General features: G+C 73.8%; 2 protein-coding genes across 6 annotated transcripts in view; both read right to left on the bottom strand.

Annotated features, from left to right (window-relative positions):
- Window positions 1–18,190, bottom strand: part of LOC140411199 (WD repeat-containing protein 26) — a 365,602-nt gene that overhangs the window by 271,226 nt on the left and 76,186 nt on the right. The window lies entirely within an intron of this gene.
- The window catches only part of LOC140411264 (alanine--tRNA ligase, mitochondrial-like), a 155,250-nt gene that overhangs the window by 100,418 nt on the left and 36,642 nt on the right, over window positions 1–18,190 (bottom strand). Inside the window, exon 3 of the mRNA XM_072500387.1 lies at window positions 8,689–8,858. Within this exon, the coding sequence (XP_072356488.1) occupies window positions 8,689–8,858 (170 nt within the window). The remainder of the gene's footprint in view (window positions 1–8,688; window positions 8,859–18,190) is intronic.

Raw genomic sequence — 18,190 nt, 5'->3', positions numbered from 1 at the left:
CCCCGTGGGTGATGGAGCCCTCACTGGCCAGGCCCCGTGCCCAGCCCCGTTCCCAGCCTCGTGGGTGATGGAGCCCTCGCTGGCCAGGCCCCGTTCCCAGCCCCGTGGGTGATGAAGCCCTCGCTGGCCAGGCCCCACTCCCAGCCCCGTGGGTGATGGAGCCCTCGCTGGCCAGGCCCCGTTCCCAGCCCCATTCCCAGCCCCGTGGTTGACGGAGCCCTCGCTGGCCAGGCCCCGTTCCCAGCACCCCCCGTGGGTGACGGAGCCCTCGCTGGCCAGGCCCCATTCCCAGCCCCGTTCCCAGCCCCGTGGGTGACGGAGCCCTCGCTGGCCAGGCCCCGTTCCCAGCCCCGTTCCCAGCCCCGTGGGTGACGGAGCCCTCGCTGGCCAGGCCCCACTCCCAGCCCCGTTCCCAGCCCCGTGGGTGATGGAGCCCTCGCTGGCCAGGCCCCACTCCCAGCCCCGTTCCCAGCCCCGTGGTTGACGGAGCCCTCGCTGGCCAGGCCCCGTTCCCAGCCCCCCCGTGGGTGACGGAGCCCTCGCTGGCCAGGCCCCGTTCCCAGCCCCGTGGGTGACGGAGCCCTCGCTGGCCAGGCCCCGTTCCCAGCCCCGTTCCCAGCCCCGTGGGTGACGGAGCCCTCGCTGGCCAGGCCCCGTTCCCAGCCCCGTGGGTGATGGAGCCCTCGCTGGCCAGGCCCCGTTCCCAGCCCCGTGGGTGATGGAGCCCTCGCTGGCCAGGCCCCACTCCCAGCCCCGTTCCCAGCCCCGTGGGTGACGGAGCCCTCGCTGGCCAGGCCCCGTTCCCAGCCCCGTGGGTGATGGAGCCCTCGCTGGCCAGGCCCCGTTCCCAGCCCCGTGGGTGACGGAGCCCTCGCTGGCCAGGCCCCGTTCCCAGCCCCGTTCCCAGCCCCCTGGGTGATGGAGCCCTCGCTGGCCAGGCCCCGTTCCCAGCCCCGTGGGTGATGGAGGCCTCGCTGGCCAGGCCCCGTTCCCAGCCCCGTGGGTGACGGAGCCCTCGCTGGCCAGGCCCCACTCCCAGCCCCGTTCCCAGCCCCGTGGGTGACGGAGCCCTCACTGGCCAGGCCCCGTTCCCAGCCCCGGTCCCAGCCCCCTGGGTGATGGAGCCCTCGCTGGCCAGGCCCCGTTCCCAGCCCCGTGGGTGATGGAGCCCTCACTGGCCAGGCCCCGTTCCCAGCCCCGTGGGTGACGGAGCCCTCGCTGGCCAGGCCCCACTCCCAGCCCCGTTCCCAGCCCCGTGGGTGACGGAGCCCTCGCTGGCCAGGCCCGTTCCCAGCCCCGTGGGTGATGGAGCCCTCGCTGGCCAGGCCCCGTTCCCAGCCCCCCGTGGGTGATCGAGCCCTCGATGGCCAGGCCCCGTTCGTGACGGAGCCCTCGCTGGCCAGGCCCCGTTCCCAGCCCCGTGGGTGACGGAGCCCTCGCTGGCCAGGCCCCGTTCCCAGCCCCCTGGGTGATGGAGCCCTCGCTGGCCAGGCCCCGTTCCCAGCCCCGTGGGTGATGGAGCCCTCGCTGGCCAGGCCCCGTTCCCAGCACCCCCCGTGGGTGACGGAGCCCTCGCTGGCCAGGCCCCGTTCCCAGCCCCGTGGGTGATGGAGCCCTCGCTGGCCAGGCCCGTTCCCAGCACCCCCCGTGGGTGACGGAGCCCTCGCTGGCCAGGCCCCATTCCCAGCCCCGTTCCCAGCCCCGTGGGTGACGGAGCCCTCGCTGGCCAGGCCCCGTTCCCAGCCCCGTTCCCAGCCCCGTGGGTGACGGCGCCCTCGCTGGCCAGGCCCCACTCCCAGCCCCCTGGGTGATGGAGCCCTCGCTGGCCAGGCCCCGTTCCCAGCCCCATTCCCAGCCCCGTGGGTGATGGAGCCCTCGCTGGCCAGGCCCCACTCCCAGCCCCGTTCCCAGCCCCGTGGGTGATGGAGCCCTCGCTGGCCAGGCCCCGTTCCCAGCCCCGTGGGTGACGGAGCCCTCGCTGGCCAGGCCCCGTTCCCAGCCCCGTGGGTGACGGAGCCCTCGCTGGCCAGGCCCCGTTCCCAGCCCCGTTCCCAGCCCCGTGGGTGACGGAGCCCTCGCTGGCCAGGCCCCGTTCCCAGCCCCGTGGGTGACGGAGCCCTCGCTGGCCAGGCCCCGTTCCCAGCCCCGTGGGTGATGGAGCCCTCGCTGGCCAGGCCCCGTTCCCAGCCCCGTGGGTGATGGAGCCCTCGCTGGCCAGGCCCCGTGCCCAGCCCCGTTCCCAGCCCCGTGGGTGATGGAGCCCTCGCTGGCCAGGCCCCGTTCCCAGCCCCGTAGGTGATGGAGCCCTCGCTGGCCAGGCCCCGTTCCCAGCCCCGTTCCCAGCCCCCTGGGTGATGGAGCCCTCGCTGGCCAGGCCCCGTTCCCAGCCCCGTGGGTGATGGAGGCCTCGCTGGCCAGGCCCCGTTCCCAGCCCCCTGGGTGACGGAGCCCTCGCTGGCCAGGCCCCGTTCCCAGCCCCCTGGGTGATGGAGCCCTCGCTGGCCAGGCCCCGTTCCCAGCCCCCTGGGTGATGGAGCTCTCGCTGGCCAGGCCCCGTTCCCAGCCCCGTGGGTGATGGAGCCCTCGCTGGCCAGGCCCCGTTCCCAGCCCCCTGGGTGATGGAGCCCTCGCTGGCCAGGCCCCGTTCCCAGCCCCGTGGGTGATGGAGGCCTCGCTGGCCAGGCCCCGTTCCCAGCCCCCTGGGTGACGGAGCCCTCGCTGGCCAGGCCCCGTTCCCAGCCCCCTGTGTGATGGAGCCCTCGCTGGCCAGGCCCCGTTCCCAGCCCCCTGGGTGATGGAGCCCTCGCTGGACAGGCCCCGTTCCCAGCCCCGTGGGTGATGGAGCCCTCGCTGGCCAGGCCCCACTCCCAGCCCCGTTCCCAGCCCCGTGGGTGACGGAGCCCTCGCTGGCCAGGCCCCGTTCCCAGCCCCATGGGTGATGGAGCCCTCGCTGGCCAGGCCCCGTTCCCAGCCCCCTGGGTGATGGAGCCCTCGCTGGCCAGGCCCCGTTCCCAGCCCCGTGGGTGATGGAGCCCTCGCTGGCCAGGCCCCGTGCCCAGCCCCGTTCCCAGCCCCCTGGGTGATGGAGCCCTCGCTGGCCAGGCCCCGTTCCCAGCCCTGGGGTACCGCTGTTTACGAAAGGTAAGCAGGGATAATCCTGGAAACTATAGGCCGGTGAGCCCCACGTCGGTAGTCGGTAAATTATTGGAGAGAATTCTCAGGGACAGGATTTATACCCATTTGGAAACAGCGATAGACCGTGTGGTTTTGTGAAGGGGAGCTCATACCTCACTAACTTGATTGAGTTTTTTGAAGAGGTGACGAAGAGGATTGATGAGGGGAGGGTGGTGGATGCTGTTTACATGGACTTCAGTAAAGCCTTTGACAAGGTGCCTCATGGCAGACCAGTACAAAAGGTGAAGTCACACGGGATCAGAGGTGAGGTGGTAAGAAGGATACAGAACTGGCTCGGTCACAGAAGGCAGAGAGTAGCAATGGAAGGATGCTTTTCTAATTGGAGGGCTGTGACCAGTGGTGTTCCGCAGGGATCAGTGCTGGGACCTCTGTTGTTTCTGGTGTACATAAATGATTTGGAGGAAAATGTAGCTGGTCTGATTAGTAAGTTCACGGATGACACCAAAGTTGGTGGAGTGGCAGATAGTGTTGAGGATTGTCAGAGGATACAGCAGGACAGAGATAGGTTGGAGACTTGGGCAGAGAAATGGCAAATGGAGATTAATCCAGACAAATGTGAGGTAATGTATTTTGGTAGGTCTAACGTAGAGGGGAAAGATACCGTAAATGGCATAATTCTTAGGAATATAGAAAATCAGAGAGATCTGGGCACACAGGTCCACAGATCTTTGAAAGTAGCAACACAAGTGGACAAGGTAGTCAAGAAAGCATACGGAATGCTTGCCTCCATTGGACGGGACACTGAGTATAAAAACTGGCAAGTCATGCTACAGCTGTATAGAACCTTGGTAAGGCCGCACTTGGAATATTGCGCACAATTCTGGTCTCCAGACTACCAGAAGGATGTGGAGAGGGTGCAGAGGAGGTTTACCAGGATGTTGCCTGGTATGGAGGGTGCTAGCTGTGTGGAGAGGCTGAATAGACTCAGACTGTTTTCATTAGAAAGTCGGAGGTTGAGGGGTGACCTGATAAGAGGTCTACAAGATTGAGGGGCATGGATAGAGTGGATGGGCAGGCACTCTTTCCCAGGGTGGAGGGGTCAGTCACCAGGGGACTTAGGATAAAGGTCCGTGGGACAAAGGTTAGAGGAGATATGCGAGGCAGGTTTTTTACGTAGAGGGTGGTGAGTGCCTGGAACGGGTTGCCAGTGGTTGCTGTGGAACAGATACATTAACAGTGTTCAAAAGGCATCTTGACAAACACATGGATATGTTGGGTATAGAGGGTGACGGCACAAGGGAGTGCTGCACTGTCAGAGGGTCAGTACTGAGGGAGTGCTGCACTGTCAGAGGGTCAGTACTGAGGGAGTGCTGCACTGTCAGAGGGTCAGTACTGAGGGAGTGCTGCACTGTCAGAGGGTCAGTACTGAGGGAGTGCCGCACTGTCAGAGGGTCAGTACTGAGGGAGTGCCGCACTGTCAGACGGTCAGTACTGAGGGAGTGCTGCACTGTCAGAGGGTCAGTACTGAGGGAGTGCTGCACTGTCAGAGGGTCAGTACTGAGGGAGTGCTGCACTGTCAGAGGGTCAGTACTGAGGGAGTGCTGCACTGTCAGAGGGTCAGTACTGAGGGAGTGCTGCACTGTCAGAGGGTCAGTACTGAGGGAGTGCCGCACTGTCAGAGGGTCAGTACTGAGGGAGTGCTGCACTGTCAGACGGTCAGTACTGAGGGAGTGCAGCACAGTCAGAGGGTCAGTACTGAGGGAGTGCTGCACTGTCAGAGGGTCAGTACTGAGGGAGTGCTGCACTGTCAGAGGGTCAGTACTGAGGGAGTGACGCACTGTCAGAGGGTCGGTACTGAGGGAGTGCTGCACTGTCAGAAGGTCAGTACTGAGGGAGTGCTGCACTGTCAGAGGGTCAGTACTGAGGGAGTGCTGCACTGTCAGAGGGTCAGTACTGAGGGAGTGCTGCACTGTCAGAGGGTCAGTACTGAGGGAGTGCCGCACTGTCAGACGGTCAGTACTGAGGGAGTGCCGCACTGTCAGACGGTCAGTACTGAGGGAGTGCTGCACTGTCAGAGGGTCAGTACTGAGGGAGTGCTGCACTGTCAGAGGGTCAGTACTGAGGGAGTGCTGCACTGTCAGAGGGTCAGTACTGAGGGAGTGCTGCACTGTCAGAGGGTCAGTACTGAGGGAGTGCTGCACTGTCAGAGGGTCAGTACTGAGGGAGTGCTGCACTGTCAGAGGGTCAGTACTGAGGGAGTGCCGCACTGTCAGAGGGTCAGTACTGAGGGAGTGCCGCACTGTCAGACGGTCAGTACTGAGGGAGTGCTGCACTGTCAGAGGGTCAGTACTGAGGGAGTGCTGCACTGTCAGAGGGTCAGTACTGAGGGAGTGCTGCACTGTCAGAGGGTCAGTACTGAGGGAGTGCCGCACTGTCAGAGGGTCAGTACTGAGGGAGTGCTGCACTGTCAGACGGTCAGTACTGAGGGAGTGCAGCACAGTCAGAGGGTCAGTACTGAGGGAGTGCTGCACTGTCAGAGGGTCAGTACTGAGGGAGTGACGCACTGTCAGAGGGTCAGTACTGAGGGAGTGACGCACTGTCAGAGGGTCGGTACTGAGGGAGTGCTGCACTGTCAGAAGGTCAGTACTGAGGGAGTGCTGCACTGTCAGAGGGTCAGTACTGAGGGAGTGCTGCACTGTCAGAGGGTCAGTACTGAGGGAGTGCTGCACTGTCAGAGGGTCAGTACTGAGGGAGTGCTGCACTGTGAGAGGGTCAGTACTGAGGGAGTGCCGCACTGTCAGAGGGTCAGTACTGAGGGAGTGCTGCACTGTGAGAGGGTCAGTACTGAGGGAGTGCCGCACTGTCAGAGGGTCAGTACTGAGGGAGTGCTGCACTGTCAGAGGGTCAGTACTGAGGGAGTGCTGCACTGTCAGAGGGTCAGTACTGAGGGAGTGCTGCACTGTCAGAGGGTCAGTACTGAGAGAGTGCTGCACTGTCAAAGGGTCAGTACTGAGAGAGTGCCGCACTGTCAGAGGGTCAGTACTGAGGGAGCGCTGCACTGTCAGAGGGTCAGTACTGAGGGAGTGCTGCTCTGTCAGAGGTTCAGTACTGAGGGAGTGCTGCACTGTCAGAGGGTCAGTACTGAGGGAGTGCTGCACTGTCAGAGGGTCAGTACTGAGGGAGTGCTGCACTGTCAGAGGTTCAGTACTGAGGGAGTGCCGCACTGAGGGGGTCAGTACTGAGAGAGTGCCGCACTGAGGGGGTCAGTACTGAGAGAGTGCCGCACTGTCAGAGGGTCAGTGCTGAGGGAGTGCTGCATTGTCAGAGGGTCAGTACTGAGGTAGTGCTGCGCTGTCAGAGGGTCAGTACTGAGGGAGTGCTGCGCTGTCAGAGGGTCAGTACTGAGGGAGTGCTGCACTGTCAGAGGGTCAGTACTGAGGGAGTGCTGCACTGTCAGAGGGTCAGTACTGAGGGAGTGATGCACTGTCAGAGGGTCAGTACTGAGGGAGTGCCGCACTGTCAGAGGGTCAGTACTGAGGGAGTGCAGCACTGTCAGAGGTTCAGTACTGAGGGAGTGCCGCACTGTGAGAGGGTCAGTACTGAGGGAGTGCCGCACTGTCAGGGGGTCAGTACTGAGGGAGTGCCGCACTGTCAGAGTGTCAGTACTGAGGGAGTGCTGCACTGTCAGAGAGTCAGTACTGAGGGAGTGATGCACTGTCAGAGGGTCAGTACTGAGGGAGTGCCGCACTGTCAGAGGGTCAGTACTGAGGGAGCGCTGCGCTGTCAAAGGGTCAGTACTGAGGGAGTGCCGCACTGTCAGAGGGTCAGTACTGAGTGAGTGCCACACTGTCAGAGGGTCAGTACTGAGGGAGTGCTGCACTGTCAAAGGGTCAGTACTGAGGGAGTGCTGCTCTGTCAGAGGTTCAGTACTGAGGGAGTGCTGCACTGTCAGAGGGTCAGTACTGAGGGAGTGCCGCACGGTCAGAGGGTCAGTACTGAGGGAGTGCTGCTCTGTCAGAGGTTCAGTACTGAGGGAGTGCTGCACTGTCAGAGGGTCAGTACTGAGGGAGTGCCGCACGGTCAGAGGGTCAGTACTGAGGGAGTGCTGCACTGTCAGAGGGTCAGTACTGAGGGAGTGCCGCACTGTCAGAGGGTCAGTACTGAGTGCTGCACTGTCAGAGGGTCAGTACTGAGGGAGTGCTGCACTGTCAGAGGGTCAGTACTGAGGGAGTGCCGCACTGTCAGAGGGTCAGTACTGAGGGATTGACGCACAGTCAGAGGGTCAGTACTGAGGGAGTGCTGCACTGTCAGAGGGTCAGTACTGAGGGAGTGCTGCACTGTCAGAGGGTCAGTACTGAGGGAGTGCCGCACTGTCAGAGGGTCAGTACTGAGGGAGTGCTGCACTGTCAGAGGGTCAGTACTGAGGGAGTGCCGCACTGTCAGAGAGTCGTTACTGAGGGAGTGCCGCACTGTCAGAGGGTCAGTACTGAGGGAGTGCCGCACTGTCAGAGGGTCAGTACTGAGGGAGTGCCGCACTGTCAAGGGTCAGTACTGAGGGAGTGCCGCACTGTCAGAGGGTCAGTACTGAGGGAGTGCTGCACTGTCAGAGGGTCAGTACTGAGGGAGGGCCGCACTGTCAGAGGGTCAGTACTGAGGGAGTGCCGCACTGTCAGAGGGTCAGTACTGAGGGAGTGCCGCACTGTCAGAGGGTCAGTACTGAGGGAGTGCTGCACTGTCAGACGGTCAGTACTGAGGGAGTGCTGCACTGTCAGAGGGTCAGTACTGAGGGAGTGCTGCACTGTCAGAGGGTCAGTACTGAGGGAGTGCTGCACTGTCAGAGGGTCAGTACTGAGGGAGTGCCGCACTGTCAGAGGGTCAGTGCTGAGGGAGTGCTGCACTGTCAGAGGGTCAGTACTGAGGGAGCGCTGCACTGTCAGAGGGTCAGTACTGAGGGAGTGCCGCACTGTCAGAGGGTCAGTACTGAGGGAGTGCCGCACTGTCAGAGGGTCAGTACTGAGGGAGTGCTGCACTGTCAGAGAGTCAGTACTGAGGGAGTGCTGCACTGTCAGAGGGTCAGTACTGAGGGAGTGCCGCACTGTCAGACGGTCAGTACTGAGGGAGTGCTGCACTGTCAGAGGGTCAGTACTGAGGGAGTGCTGCACTGTCAGAGGGTCAGTACTGAGGGAGTGCTGCACTGTCAGAGGGTCAGTACTGAGGGAGTGCTGCACTGTCAGAGAGTCAGTACTGAGGGAGTGCTGCACTGTCAGAGGGTCAGTACTGAGGGAGTGCCGCACTGTCAGACGGTCAGTACTGAGGGAGTGCTGCACTGTCAGAGGGTCAGTACTGAGGGAGTGCTGCACTGTCAGAGGGTCAGTACTGAGGGAGTGCTGCACTGTCAGAGGGTCAGTACTGAGCGAATACTAGCCCATGGTCTGGGTCATTACTTTGTCATCACACTTGCTGCATTGTTGTACATGGTGAATGAGGTAAACTGCACTTTAACTAAATGATTCAACACAACTGAAGTTCTGTGAAGTTGGCTGTCGGACTTGCCTGATGATCTTCTCGAATACAATAGCCCTGGTCATGGCACTGTCCCCCCTGCTCACTGTAGAAGTTGGTTCGGTCCAAAATAACAGCACATCGCTGCCCCTCTCCCACCTCCTCTACGAATGAATGATCCTGGTACAAAGCCAGCACGGTGGCCTGGCAGGGAGGAAATGCTGAAAAACAAACACAATAATTCACTCTCACTGTGGAGGGACGGCCCAGTGGCTGAACTCTGGGGATGATCGAGAATATCCTGATGTTGCAAACCCCATGCTGTAACTGTCCCAGGGATGATTCATAGGGGGCAGTGTGGAGCGTCCGGCTCAATGCATCGGCCTAGGTCCACCTGTAACCAGTCATGCCAGTGTGCGAGGTGTTGGTGCACTAAGAACAGCACTTATCGCAGCCGGAGCGCGGGGCTCGCGGCCGGAGCGCGGGGATCGGGGCCGGAGCCCGGGAATCGGGGCCGGAGCCCGGGAATCGGGGCCGGGGCGCGGGGAATGGGGCCGGGGCGCGGGGATCGGGGCCGGGGCGCGGGGATCGGGGCCGCAGCGCGGGGATCGGGGCCGGAGCGCGGGGATCGGGGCCGGAGCGCGGGGATCGGGGCCGGAGCGCGGGGATCGGGGCCGGAGCGCGGGGATCGGGGCCGGAGCGCGGGGATCGGGGCCGGAGCGCGGGGATCGGGGCCGGAGCGCGGGGATCGGGGCCGGAGCGCGGGGGATCGGGGCCGGAGCGCGGGGCCCGGGGATCGGGGCCGGAGCGCGGGGCCCGGGGATCGGGGCCGGAGCGCGGGGATCGGGGCCGGAGCGCGGGGATCGGGGCCGGAGCGCGGGGATCGGGGCCGGAGCGCGGGGATCGGGGCCGCAGCGCGGGGATCGGGGCCGCAGCGCGGGGATCGGGGCCGCAGCGCGGGGATCGGGGCCGGAGCGCGGGGATCGGGGCCGGAGCGCGGGGATCGGGGCCGGAGCGCGGGGATCGGGGCCGGAGCGCGGGGCCCGGGGATCGGGGCCGGAGCGCGGGGAACGGGGCCGGAGCGCGGGGATCGGGGCCGGAGCGCGGGGATCGGGGCCGGAGCGCGGGGATCGGGGCCGGAGCGCGGGGCCGGGGATCGGGGCCGGAGCGCGGGGATCGGGGCCGGAGCGCGGGGATCGGGGCCGGAGCGCGGGGCCGGAGCGCGGGGATCGGGGCCGGAGCGCGGGGATCGGGTCCGGAGCGCGGGGCCGGAGCGCGGGGATCGGGGCCGGAGCGCGGGGATCGGGGCCGGAGCGCGGGGATCGGGGCCGGAGCGCGGGGATCGGGGCCGCAGCGCGGGGATCGGGGCCGCAGCGCGGGGATCGGGGCCGGAGCGCGGGGATCGGGGCCGGAGCGCGGGGATCGGGGCCGGAGCGCGGGGATCGGGGCCGGAGCGCGGGGATCGGGGCCGGAGCGCGGGGATCGGGGCCGGAGCTCGGCGATCGGGGCCGGAGCGCGGGGATCGGGGCCGGAGCGCGGGGATCGGGGCCGGAGCGCGGGGATCGGGGCCGGAGCGCGGGGATCGGGGCCGGAGCGCGGGGATCGGGGCCGGAGCTCGGCGATCGGGGCCGGAGCGCGGGGATCGGGGCCGGAGCGCGGGGATCGGGGCCGGAGCGCGGGGCCGGAGCGCGGGGATCGGGGCCGGAGCGCGGGGATCGGGGCCGGAGCGCGGGGATCGGGGCCGGAGCGCGGGGCCGGAGCGCGGGGCCGGAGCGCGGGGCCGGAGCGCGGGGTCGGAGCGCGGGGATCGGGGCGGGAGCGCGGGGATCGGGGCCGGAGCGCGGGGATCGGGGCCGGAGCGCGGGGATCGGGGCCGGAGCGCGGGGCCGGGGATCGGGGCCGGAGCGCGGGGATCGGGGCGGGAGCGCGGGGATCGGGGCCGGAGCGCGGGGATCGGGGCCGGAGCGCGGGGATCGGGGCCGGAGCGCGGGGCCGGGGATCGGGGCCGGAGCGCGGGGATCGGGGCCGGAGCGCGGGGATCGGGGCCGGAGCGCGGGGCCGGAGCGCGGGGATCGGGGCCGGAGCGCGGGGATCGGGTCCGGAGCGCGGGGCCGGAGCGCGGGGATCGGGGCCGGAGCGCGGGGATCGGGGCCGGAGCGCGGGGATCGGGGCCGGAGCGCGGGGATCGGGGCCGGAGCGCGGGGATCGGGGCCGGAGCGCGGGGATCGGGGCCGCAGCGCGGGGATCGGGGCCGCAGCGCGGGGATCGGGGCCGCAGCGCGGGGATCGGGGCCGCAGCGCGGGGATCGGGGCCGGAGCGCGGGGATCGGGGCCGGAGCGCGGGGATCGGGGCCGGAGCGCGGGGATCGGGGCCGGAGCGCGGGGATCGGGGCCGGAGCGCGGGGATCGGGGCCGGAGCGCGGGGATCGGGGCCGGAGCGCGGGGATCGGGGCCGGAGCGCGGGGATCGGGGCCGGAGCGCGGGGATCGGGGCCGGAGCGCGGGGATCGGGGCCGGAGCGCGGGGATCGGGGCCGGAGCGCGGGGATCGGGGCCGGAGCGCGGGGATCGGGGCCGGAGCGCGGGGATCGGGGCCGGAGCGCGGGGATCGGGGCCGGAGCGCGGGGCCGGAGCGCGGGGTCGGAGCGCGGGGATCGGGGCCGGAGCGCGGGGATCGGGGCCGGAGCGCGGGGATCGGGGCCGGAGCGCGGGGATCGGGGCCGGAGCGCGGGGCCGGGGATCGGGGCCGGGGATCGGGGCCGGAGCGCGGGGCCGGAGCGCGGGGCCGGAGCGCGGGGATCGGGGCCGGAGCGCGGGGATCGGGTCCGGAGCGCGGGGATCGGGGCCGGAGCGCGGGGATCGGGGCCGGAGCGCGGGGATCGGGGCCGGAGCGCGGGGATCGGGGCCGGAGCGCGGGGATCGGGGCCGGAGCGCGGGGATCGGGGCCGGAGCGCGGGGATCGGGGCCGGAGCGCGGGGATCGGGGCCGGAGCGCGGGGATCGGGGCCGGAGCGCGGGGATCGGGGCCGGAGCGCGGGGATCGGGGCCGCAGCGCGGGGATCGGGGCCGCAGCGCGGGGATCGGGGCCGCAGCGCGGGGATCGGGGCCGCAGCGCGGGGATCGGGGCCGCAGCGCGGGGATCGGGGCCGCAGCGCGGGGATCGGGGCCGGAGCGCGGGGATCGGGGCCGGAGCGCGGGGATCGGGGCCGGAGCGCGGGGATCGGGGCCGGAGCGCGGGGACGGAGCGCGGGGATCGGGGCCGGAGCGCGGGGATCGGGGCCGGAGCTCGGCGATCGGGGCCGGAGCGCGGGGATCGGGGCCGGAGCGCGGGGATCGGGGCCGGAGCGCGCGGATCGGGGCCGGAGCGCGGGGATCGGGGCCGGAGCGCGGGGATCGGGGCCGGAGCGCGGGGATCGGGGCCGGAGCGCGGGGATGGGGGCCGGAGCGCGGGGATGGGGGCCGGAGCGCGGGGATGGGGGCCGGAGCGCGGGGATGGGGGCCGGAGCGCGGGGATGGGGGCCGGAGCGCGGGGATGGGGGCCGGAGCGCGGGGATGGGGGCCGGAGCGCGGGGATGGGGGCCGGAGCGCGGGGATGGGGGCCGGAGCGCGGGGATGGGGGCCGGAGCGGGGGATGGGGGCCGGAGCGGGGGATCGGGGCCGGAGCGCGGGGATCGGGGCCGGAGCGCGGGGATCGGGGCCGGAGCGCGGGGATCGGGGCCGGAGCGCGGGGATCGGGGCCGGAGCGCGGGGATCGGGGCCGGAGCGCGGGGATCGGGGCCGGAGCGCGGGGCCGGAGCGCGGGGATCGGGGCCGGAGCGCGGGGATCGGGGCCCGAGCGCGGGGATCGGGGCCCGAGCGCGGGGATCGGGGCCGCAGCGCGGGGATCGGGGCCGGAGCGCGGGGATCGGGGCCGGAGCGCGGGGATCGGGGCCGGAGCGCGGGGATCGGGGCCGGAGCGCGGGGATCGGGGCCGGAGCGCGGGGATCGGGGCCGGAGCGCGGGGAACGGGGCCGGAGCGCGGGGATCGGGGCCGGAGCGCGGGGATCGGGGCCGGAGCGCGGGGATCGGGGCCGGAGCGCGGGGATCGGGGCCGGAGCGCGGGGATCGGGGCCGGAGCGCGGGGATCGGGGCCGGAGCGCGGGGATCGGGGCCGGAGCGCGGGGATCGGGGCCGGAGCGCGGGGATCGGGGCCGGAGCGCGGGGATCGGGGCCGGAGCGCGGGGATCGGGGCCGGAGCGCGGGGATCGGGGATCGGGGCCGGAGCGCGGGGCCCGGGGATCGGGGCCGGAGCGCGGGGATCGGGGCCCGAGCGCGGGGATCGGGGCCGGAGCGCGGGGATCGGGGCCGGAGCGCGGGGATCGGGGCCGGAGCGCGGGGATCGGGGCCGCAGCGCGGGGATCGGGGCCGCAGCGCGGGGATCGGGGCCGCAGCGCGGGGATCGGGGCCGCAGCGCGGGGATCGGGGCCGCAGCGCGGGGATCGGGGCCGCAGCGCGGGGATCGGGGCCGCAGCGCGGGGATCGGGGCCGGAGCGCGGGGATCGGGGCCGGAGCGCGGGGCCCGGGGATCGGGGCCGGAGCGCGGGGATCGGGGCCGGAGCGCGGGGATCGGGGCCCGAGCGCGGGGATCGGGGCCGGAGCGCGGGGATCGGGGCCGGAGCGCGGGGATCGGGGCCGGAGCGCGGGGATCGGGGCCGGAGCGCGGGGATCGGGGCCGGAGCGCGGGGATCGGGGCCGGAGCGCGGGGATCGGGGCCGGAGCGCGGGGATCGGGGCCGGAGCGCGGGGATCGGGGCCGGAGCGCGGGGATCGGGGCCGGAGCGCGGGGATCGGGGCCGCAGCGCGGGGATCGGGGCCGGAGCGCGGGGATCGGGGCCGGAGCGCGGGGCCGGAGCGCGGGGATCGGGGCCGGAGCGCGGGGCCGGAGCGCGGGGATCGGGGCCGGAGCGCGGGGATCGGGGCCGGAGCGCGGGGATCGGGGCCCGAGCGCGGGGATCGGGGCCGGAGCGCGGGGATCGGGGCCGGAGCGCGGGGATCGGGGCCGGAGCGCGGGGATCGGGGCCGGAGCGCGGGGATCGGGGCCGGAGCGCGGGGATCGGGGCCGGAGCGCGGGGATCGGGGCCGGAGCGCGGGGAACGGGGCCGGAGCGCGGGGAACGGGGCCGGAGCGCGGGGATCGGGGCCGGAGCGCGGGGATCGGGGCCGGAGCGCGGGGATCGGGGCCGGAGCGCGGGGATCGGGGCCGGAGCGCGGGGATCGGGGCCGGAGCGCGGGGCCCGGGGATCGGGGCTGGAGCGCGGGGCCCGGGGATCGGGGCCGGAGCGCGGGGATCGGGGCCGGAGCGCGGGGCCCGGGGATCGGGGCCGGAGCGCGGGGCCCGGGGATCGGGGCCGGAGCGCGGGGATCGGGGCCGGAGCGCGGGGATCGGGGCCGGAGCGCGGGGATCGGGGCCGGAGCGCGGGGACGGAGCGCTGGGATCGGGGCCCGAGCGCGGGGATCGGGGCCGCAGCGCGGGGATCGGGGCCGGAGCGCGGGGATCGGGGCCGGAGCGCGGGGATCGGGGCCGGAGCGCGGGGATCGGGGCCGGAGCGCGGGGATCGGGGCCGGAGCGCGGGGATCGGGGCCGGAGCGCGGGGATCGGGGCCGGAGCGCGGGGAACGGGGCCGGAGCGCGGGGATCGGGGCCGGAGCGCGGGGATCGGGGCCGGAGCGCGGGGATCGGGGCCGGAGCGCGGGGATCGGGGCCGGAGCGCGGGGATCGGGGCCGGAGCGCGGGGATCGGGGCCGGAGCGCGGGGATCGGGGCCGGAGCGCGGGGATCGGGGCCGGAGCGCGGGGATCGGGGCCGGAGCGCGGGGCCCGGGGATCGGGGCCGGAGCGCGGGGCCCGGGGATCGGGGCCGGAGCGCGGGGATCGGGGCCCGAGCGCGGGGATCGGGGCCGGAGCGCGGGGATCGGGGCCGGAGCGCGGGGATCGGGGCCGCAGCGCGGGGATCGGGGCCGCAGCGCGGGGATCGGGGCCGCAGCGCGGGGATCGGGGCCGCAGCGCGGGGATCGGGGCCGCAGCGCGGGGATCGGGGCCGCAGCGCGGGGATCGGGGCCGGAGCGCGGGGATCGGGGCCGGAGCGCGGGGCCCGGGGATCGGGGCCGGAGCGCGGGGATCGGGGCCGGAGCGCGGGGATCGGGGCCCGAGCGCGGGGATCGGGGCCGGAGCGCGGGGATCGGGGCCGGAGCGCGGGGATCGGGGCCGGAGCGCGGGGATCGGGGCCGGAGCGCGGGGATCGGGGCCGGAGCGCGGGGCCCGGGGATCGGGGCCGGAGCGCGGGGCCCGGGGATCGGGGCCGGAGCGCGGGGATCGGGGCCCGAGCGCGGGGATCGGGGCCGGAGCGCGGGGATCGGGGCCGGAGCGCGGGGATCGGGGCCGCAGCGCGGGGATCGGGGCCGCAGCGCGGGGATCGGGGCCGCAGCGCGGGGATCGGGGCCGCAGCGCGGGGATCGGGGCCGCAGCGCGGGGATCGGGGCCGCAACGCGGGGATCGGGGCCGGAGCGCGGGGATCGGGGCCGGAGCGCGGGGCCCGGGGATCGGGGCCGGAGCGCGGGGATCGGGGCCGGAGCGCGGGGATCGGGGCCCGAGCGCGGGGATCGGGGCCGGAGCGCGGGGATCGGGGCCGGAGCGCGGGGATCGGGGCCGGAGCGCGGGGATCGGGGCCGGAGCGCGGGGATCGGGGCCGGAGCGCGGGGATCGGGGCCGGAGCGCGGGGATCGGGGCCGGAGCGCGGGGATCGGGGCCGGAGCGCGGGGATCGGGGCCGGAGCGCGGGGATCGGGGCCGGAGCGCGGGGATCGGGGCCGCAGCGCGGGGATCGGGGCCGGAGCGCGGGGATCGGGGCCGGAGCGCGGGGCCGGAGCGCGGGGATCGGGGCCGGAGCGCGGGGCCGGAGCGCGGGGATCGGGGCCGGAGCGCGGGGATCGGGGCCGGAGCGCGGGGATCGGGGCCCGAGCGCGGGGATCGGGGCCGGAGCGCGGGGATCGGGGCCGGAGCGCGGGGATCGGGGCCGGAGCGCGGGGATCGGGGCCGGAGCGCGGGGATCGGGGCCGGAGCGCGGGGATCGGGGCCGGAGCGCGGGGATCGGGGCCGGAGCGCGGGGAACGGGGCCGGAGCGCGGGGATCGGGGCCGGAGCGCGGGGATCGGGGCCGGAGCGCGGGGATCGGGGCCGGAGCGCGGGGATCGGGGCCGGAGCGCGGGGATCGGGGCCGGAGCGCGGGGATCGGGGCCGGAGCGCGGGGATCGGGGCCGGAGCGCGGGGCCCGGGGATCGGGGCCGGAGCGCGGGGCCCGGGGATCGGGGCCGGAGCGCGGGGATCGGGGCCGGAGCGCGGGGCCCGGGGATCGGGGCCGGAGCGCGGGGCCCGGGGATCGGGGCCGGAGCGCGGGGATCGGGGCCGGAGCGCGGGGATCGGGGCCGGAGCGCGGGGATCGGGGCCGGAGCGCGGGGATCGGGGCCGGAGCGCGGGGATCGGGGCCGGAGCGCGGGGCCGGAGCGCGGGGATCGGGGCCGGAGCGCGGGGCCGGAGCGCGGGGATCGGGGCCGGAGCGCGGGGATCGGGGCCGGAGCGCGGGGATCGGGGCCCGAGCGCGGGGATCGGGGCCCGAGCGCGGGGATCGGGGCCGGAGCGCGGGGATCGGGGCCGGAGCGCGGGGATCGGGGCCGGAGCGCGGGGATCGGGGCCGGAGCGCGGGGATCGGGGCCGGAGCGCGGGGATCGGGGCCGGAGCGCGGGGAACGGGGCCGGAGCGCGGGGATCGGGGCCGGAGCGCGGGGATCGGGGCCGGAGCGCGGGGATCGGGGCCGGAGCGCGGGGATCGGGGCCGGAGCGCGGGGATCGGGGCCGGAGCGCGGGGATCGGGGCCGGAGCGCGGGGATCGGGGCCGGAGCGCGGGGCCCGGGGATCGGGGCCGGAGCGCGGGGCCCGGGGATCGGGGCCGGAGCGCGGGGATCGGGGCCGGAGCGCGGGGCCCGGGGATCGGGGCCGGAGCGCGGGGCCCGGGGATCGGGGCCGGAGCGCGGGGATCGGGGCCGGAGCGCGGGGATCGGGGCCGGAGCGCGGGGATCGGGGCCGGAGCGCGGGGATCGGGGCCGGAGCGCGGGGATCGGGGCCGGAGCGCGGGGATCGGGGCCGGAGCGCGGGGATCGGGGCCGGAGCGCGGGGATCGGGGCCGGAGCGCGGGGATCGGGGCCGGAGCGCGGGGCCCGGGGATCGGGGCCGGAGCGCGGGGCCCGGGGATCGGGGCCGGAGCGCGGGGATCGGGGCCGGAGCGCGGGGCCCGGGGATCGGGGCCGGAGCGCGGGGCCCGGGGATCGGGGCCGGAGCGCGGGGATCGGGGCCGGAGCGCGGGGATCGGGGCCGGAGCGCGGGGATCGGGGCCGGAGCGCGGGGATCGGGGCCGGAGCGCGGGGATCGGGGCCGGAGCGCGGGGATCGGGGCCGCAGCGCGGGGATCGGGGCCGGAGCGCGGGGATCGGGGCCGGAGCGCGGGGCCGGAGCGCGGGGATCGGGGCCGGAGCGCGGGGCCGGAGCGCGGGGATCGGGGCCGGAGCGCGGGGATCGGGGCCCGAGCGCGGGGATCGGGGCCGCAGCGCGGGGATCGGGGCCGGAGCGCGGGGATCGGGGCCGGAGCGCGGGGATCGGGGCCGGAGCGCGGGGATCGGGGCCGGAGCGCGGGGATCGGGGCCGGAGCGCGGGGATCGGGGCCGGAGCGCGGGGATCGGGGCCGGAGCGCGGGGATCGGGGCCGGAGCGCGGGGAACGGGGCCGGAGCGCGGGGATCGGGGCCGGAGCGCGGGGATCGGGGCCGGAGCGCGGGGATCGGGGCCGGAGCGCGGGGATCGGGGCCGGAGCGCGGGGATCGGGGCCGGAGCGCGGGGATCGGGGCCGGAGCGCGGGGCCCGGGGATCGGGGCCGGAGCGCGGGGCCCGGGGATCGGGGCCGGAGCGCGGGGATCGGGGCCCGAGCGCGGGGATCGGGGCCGGAGCGCGGGGATCGGGGCCGGAGCGCGGGGATCGGGGCCGGAGCGCGGGGATCGGGGCCGGAGCGCGGGGATCGGGGCCGCAGCGCGGGGATCGGGGCCGGAGCGCGGGGATCGGGGCCGGAGCGCGGGGATCGGGGCCGGAGCGCGGGGCCCGGGGATCGGGGCCGGAGCGCGGGGCCCGGGGATCGGGGCCGGAGCGCGGGGATCGGGGCCCGAACGCGGGGATCGGGGCCGGAGCGCGGGGATCGGGGCCGGAGCGCGGGGATCGGGGCCGGAGCGCGGGGATCGGGGCCGGAGCGCGGGGATCGGGGCCGGAGCGCGGGGATCGGGGCCGGAGCGCGGGGATCGAGGCCGGAGCGCGGGGATCGGGGCCGGAGCGCGGGGATCGGGGCCGGAGCGCGGGGATCGGGGCCGGAGCGCGGGGATCGGGGCCGGAGCGCGGGGATCGGGGCCGGAGCGCGGGGATCGGGGCCGGAGCGCGGGGATCGGGGCCGGAGCGCGGGGATCGGGGCCGGAGCGCGGGGATCGGGGCCGGAGC

The sequence above is a fragment of the Scyliorhinus torazame genome, chromosome 4 (genome assembly GCF_047496885.1).
Source record: "Scyliorhinus torazame isolate Kashiwa2021f chromosome 4, sScyTor2.1, whole genome shotgun sequence".
In the NCBI taxonomy this organism is placed as follows: Eukaryota; Metazoa; Chordata; class Chondrichthyes; order Carcharhiniformes; family Scyliorhinidae; genus Scyliorhinus; species Scyliorhinus torazame.
Note: the sequence above shows the minus strand (reverse complement) of the source record. Positions and strands in the feature narration are given on the sequence as shown.